General features: G+C 34.2%; 1 protein-coding gene across 1 annotated transcript in view; it reads right to left on the bottom strand.

Annotated features, from left to right (window-relative positions):
- The window catches only part of LOC106462486 (homeobox protein EMX1-like), a 20,518-nt gene extending 14,722 nt beyond the window's left edge, over positions 1 to 5,796 (bottom strand). Inside the window, exon 1 of the mRNA XM_013922412.2 lies at positions 5,319 to 5,796. Within this exon, the coding sequence (XP_013777866.1) occupies positions 5,319 to 5,796 (478 nt within the window). The remainder of the gene's footprint in view (positions 1 to 5,318) is intronic.
- Positions 5,797 to 6,108: the final 312 nt, after the last annotated feature.

Raw genomic sequence — 6,108 nt, 5'->3', positions numbered from 1 at the left:
CTCGCAGTGCTGTAGGTACCACAAATCACCCAACAGATTTAATAGGACCGTTTGTTCCTACTAGCTGTCATACCTCGCAGTGCTGTAGGTACCACAAATCACCCAACAGATTTAATAGGACCGTTTGTTCCTACTAGTTGTCACACCTCGCAGTGCTGTAGGTACCACAAATCACCCAACAGATTTAATAGGACCGTTTGTTCCTACTAGCTGTCATACCTCACAGTGCTGTGGGTACCACAAATCACCCAACAGATTTAATAGGACCGTTTGTTCCTACTAGCTGTCATACCTCACAGTGCTGTGGGTACCACAAATCACCCAACAGATTTAATAGGACCGTTTGTTCCTACTAGCTGTCTCTCAGTTTTGGTAGTGCTGTTTCTTTCCACCTTCAGTTCTAGCAGAACAAGTCATTACCCTTATCTGTGCATCAGTTTTCATCTAACTGAATGTGTTTGGACGGGCCTAATCCTTTGATCAGTGTGTCCGAAACGGGTGCGTATCTCGTTATTGCAAAAATGTGTTCGCATTTTGAGACCGTAGTTAAGTTATAAGAGTAAGGGTCAAATCCTACAATTCGCTCTAACAGGAGTAAACCAAAAGCGATGGGCGCTGTTGATTAGCTGCCTTCCAGCTAGTCTATCAGTTCAAATTTAACGAAGACTATGCACAGATACCGTTTGTTTAGCAGAAGTTTTAAACAAGCTAATTACACACAATTCCCAGCAGCAGTGTTAGTTCCCATTAACTATATTTTAGTCCTAATAGCACTTATAATTTTAATTAGTTTCCATTCAGTCTTAGTATAACGGTGTTTCGTCTAATATATTGATTTTCACTTAATATCCAAGATACAGCGAAGATGACTCCTACTGTCTATCCACTAGTCATTGCAATGTCATTGGTTTCTTTAACCAGACCATCAAACTTAGTAGCGCTGTTAGTTCCTTCTGTTTTTATAACAACCATAATAGAGCTATGGACTCATAATAATATCAGTAGCACTGTTAGTTCCTTCTGTTTTTATAACAACCATAATAGAGCTATGGACTCATAATAATCTTTGTAGCACTGTTAGTTCCTTCTGTTTTTATAACAACCATAATAGAGCTATGGACTCATAATAATATTAGTAGCACTGTTAGTTCCTTCTGTCCTTATAACAACCATAATAGAGCTATGGATTCATAATAATATCAGTAGCACTGTTAGTTCCTTCTGTTTTTATAACAACCATAATAGAGCTATGGATTCATAATAATATTAGTAGCACTGTTAGTTCCTTCTGTCCTTATAACAACCATAATGGAGCTATGGTTTCATAATAATCTTAGTAGCACTGTTAGTTCCTTCTGTCGTTATAACAACCATAATAGAGTTATGGACTCATAATAATCTTAGTAACACTGTTAGTTCCTTCTATCTTTATAACAACCATAATGGAAATGAAACTTAATGCTACTTTCGGTTTAGAACAACCATACACCAGTTTCAGTCGTTATATTGCTTTATAATAACTGCTCAACTGTTCTAATGGTACTATCAGTTTCTGCACATCTGTTCTAATAGTACTATTAGTTTCTGCTCAACTGTTCTAATGGTACTATCAGTTTTTGCACATCTGTTCTAATAGTACTATTAGTTTCTGCTCAACTGTTCTAATGGTACTATCAGTTTCTGCACATCTGTTCTAATAGTACTATTAGTTTCTGCACATCTGTTCTAATGATACTATTAGTTTCTGCACATCTGTTCTAATAGTACTATTAGTTTCTTTTAACCGCTCATCAGTGCTAATAATTCCTATAAAAGTATTTATTGTTGGTTTTTAAAGACACGTATGAATTTTAGAAGTTCTGGTTGCTTTTTCTGTAGTCGCCTATTAACTTTTAATAACGCTATTTACTAAAACCCATCCACTTTTCAACAGAAACGTGTGTTTGAACCTCTCTCTTTCAACCCATTTGCATAATCGCGAACAGTTTATTCGACCAGCAGTGCTCTCTATTTAAACGACACTTAACAAACATACGTACAAATATTTTGTATGTTAGAAAAAAACGAACACATAATTATAAAGAGAGAATCTTATGCAATGATCGTTTTTATTATTTTATCCCCAGATTTAATAAAGGTTTTAAAACACAGATATATATTCAACGAGAAGTGGGTTTAAGTTCTCTTTAAGGATAGAACAGTATTTGAAAACACCTACATCTTTAACAGAGAGGTAGGGTTAAGTTCTGTTTACTGCCTGTTGACGGCAACAATCACTGAAATTTTGAAAAAAAAAATCTACATCTTCAACAAATAGTTAGGTTTAGGCTCTCTAGATACAGCGAGCATCTCCCTCGGCAACATGTACTCTAGGTTAAGTTTCACAGCCTGAATATCATAGCACATGTTTAAAGAGCAAGTAATGTGCAAAATTATATTCTTTAGGGTTTCACACCTAATATTCAGTAGGTAAAGAAAAAAATATTATAATATAAAGTAGCATTGAAAAGGTTATCCACACAAATGCTTGAATATTAAATATTTCTGTGCCATAAGTTGAAAATGGCAGCTGTAGCATAAAAGCCTGGATTTAAATTGCCCTTTACCGATTATTTCACTCCCATTGGGCCATTATGAAGGGTATATGACTAATTAAGTGAAATTTGGGTAAAATCTATATTTGCTGAACGTGTACATCAACAATCGAGTTTGTCTGTCTCTCATTTTTAATGATCATAGATAACCTGGACAGCAGAGTTTCTTTGAATGCCTGACTATTCAAGAGAAACTGAACCCGGGGTACATATATATATGTTTCTCATTCTCCACTGACCGTCACACCCTAGAATTTTAGTACCTTGTTTTTCTAAAGAAACTGAGCCCGAGGTTTATGTTTCTCGCTTTCTTTACTGATCGTACACAGTTTCGACAGCAGAGTTTGAGTTCTTGTCTACTCAAGAAAAACCGAATCCGAGGTTTATATGTTTCACTCTCTCTCTCTCTCTACTGACGTACACAACCTCTACAGCAGAGTTTGAGTACTTTGCTAATCAAGAGAAACCGAGATAAAGGTTTCCGTATTTCCCTCTCTCTCTTCTGACCGTACACAGTCTCGATAGCACAGTTTGAATACCAGGCTAATCAAGAGGAACCGAACTCGAGGTTTATATATTTGACACTCTCTCTATTGACCGTACACAGCTTCGAAAGCAGAGTTTGAGTACCTGGCCTTTCCAGAGAACGTGATGGGTTTAAGTCTTTTTTTTTTACTGACTCCAGATCAAAATGTTTTGAAGCACAAAGCTAGTAAATCAGATAATAAGATAAAATTCTATTTTACTTTCTTGATATTAAACATTAAAGAATTTGAATTGAGCATTAACTGACAAGTTTGATATTTTCAGAAACAGCTACTTTTTTTGTTATCTGTAAAAAAAACGGGACAACAGACAGTTCTTCAATACAAGAATTTTAGCATACTCGTATACGATTTTAAGACAGTTTTGATTATATATATATATATATATTAACAGTATAAGTTAATAGGCATAGTTGTTTTTATTGCATGTGTTCACAGAAAGCTATTCCTGAGAATATAAGGTATTGTTACGTATTAGTAGAAACTCAGAACTAAAAATATTTTTTACATAAATATACTTTTAATTATGAGTTCCTCACTATTTAAACATTTTATTACAGGGACCATTTTAAAACATAATTCCTAGATATTAAAAGGTCACCAGTGACTGTTTCGGAGTAAGTTTTCAATCCTTCTGAAAAAAGTGAAAATAATGACCTAACGGAATTCGGGCCCATGACTTTGCCTGACAGGTAGTTCTTTAATTCAACTAAACTATGGACCAATAACGAGATTCATGGGCTCTAATTTTATCTAGTCTCAAATTTGTCTCTTCAAATAATTTGTTAGCTTCACAAGACGTTGTAATACCCTTCAAAATACTTAAGAATTTTCTTACGGTAATATCATTTAAAAATACTACTATGGTGTAAACACAAAGTATGTTTTTACCGTAATATCACTTACAAATACTACTATAGTGTAAACACAAAGTATGTTTTTACCGTAATATCACTTACAAATACTACTATAGTGTAAACACAAAGTATGTTTTTACCGTAATATCACTTACAAATACTACTATAGTGTAAACACAAAGTATGTTTTTACCGTAATATCACTTAAAAATACTACTATAGTGTAAACACAAAGTATGTTCTTACCGTAATATCATTTAAAAATACTACTATAGTGTAAACACAAAGTATGTTTTTACCGTAATATCATTTAAAAATACTACTATAGTGTAAACACAAAGTATGTTCTTACCGTAATATCACTTAAAAATACTACTATAGTGTAAACACAAAGTATGTTCTTACCGTAATATCATTTAGAAATACTACTATAGTGTAAACACAAAGTATGTTCTTACTGTAATATCATTTAAAAATACTACTATAGTGTAAACACAAAGTATGTTCTTACCGTAATATCATTACGTAAACTTTTAGCAATGATGCATGATATGGAAATTCTTCCGTTTAGAAATAAGAGTTTTAGTCTTACAAACAAAGACATTTTCAAAATCTCAACAATTTTCGATAAAAAACAAATGTTAGACTACAGCAGTTTTCTTTTGAAAGTCCACACATGTATTTCAATTTGTATAACACCCAGATTTTTTTTTTCTATCATGGAATCATTTAAACACAAGTGACAGGTTTCCTCTCCTTATACCGTGGGAAGGCTGAACATCGAATCCTTTTAGGACAAACGAACATCTTTAGAAGTTTTTCTTTCATAATTTACAATTTTAGTATAAAATGAACCTAAGTAATTTGAACTTGTTATAATCATCTTAAAAATGGTATTCGGCCTACAATTCCAGATTTAATGAACAGAATATCTTCAAATGAATATAAGTCTAATCCATATTTCAAATATTTATAACAATGAAATCATGATTTCAAAATTATTCAAGTTTATCTAATAATTTTCATAAAAAAGTGAATTTTCAGTAAAGCCATAGTAATCAGATTCAACGATAATGTTTTTAACTTCCTTTTAAATCGCACTAGGGGGTGTAGTTCGTAAAGGTGTTTACAGAAAAGCGAAAATTTTTATCTTTCAAAACACCTGTTATTTTTGTTTAAATTTCTCTGGAATTATGAATTATTTATTTTTAATTTAATAACCAAAATTTCCACAATTTTCATTTTTCTACCTGCGCTTAAAGTAAGCCAGATTTGACTTGTTTAATAAAACATAAACTTACGATCTATTGTCAAGATCCTACCTGGAATCCTGTGGGGCAAGAACCTTGGATGTCGGTTTGCTAACAGCCAGGGATAAATAGGGTAGGGATCTCGGCCTAGGATCTGGAAAGGGGATACTGTTTGCAATGACGGAACACTATGATAAAGGTAAGGGTTAAAAGAATCTTCGTTGAAACAGTCCATCGGCCGCACACCGCTGCCGTGGTTAACATGGACACCAATCGACAGAGCAGGAACCTCAGCTGATACTGCGGGGCCCCGGGCCACAGAACACACAGGCCGAATGGGGTAAGCCCGAACTGGGGAGGTCCTTGAAGAGTTCGTGGTTTCTAAGGACTTTGCGGCAGAATATACTGGTCTATCATAGAATGACGTTCCTACTAAATCCATCGAAGTGTAAGCGTCTTCGTCTCTGATATTTTGTGGTGAATCTTGGACGTTTTTACCTACTAAAGACTCAATAGAGAAGCCAAGCTTTGGTCTGGAAAGCACCGACATCATTGGCGCCATAGAAAAAAACAGTCCACATTCACCGGAAGCAAGGAATATTCTAGTGTTTATAATGGAATATTGATACACCCTGTTGAAATGCAATAGTAAATTACGTCAAGAGTGGGATAAACTAAACACTTTAGTTTTGTATTTTAAATAAGCCTTGTACGAATTGTTTACACTAGGTTACTTCTATTACTGCAATCACAAGTTAAGAATTTTCAGAGTTGTGAGGGATTCTAAAAAAAAAGATCCCACAGCTCGAAAGTTCATCTCTGTAGTGGTGTGAAGAAAATACAAACCCGCCACTTGACGGGC

Source organism: Limulus polyphemus, unplaced genomic scaffold (genome assembly GCF_000517525.1).
Source record: "Limulus polyphemus unplaced genomic scaffold, Limulus_polyphemus-2.1.2 Scaffold1180, whole genome shotgun sequence".
Classification (NCBI taxonomy): Eukaryota; Metazoa; Arthropoda; class Merostomata; order Xiphosura; family Limulidae; genus Limulus; species Limulus polyphemus.
This window is presented reverse-complemented; position numbering and strand designations above follow the sequence as displayed.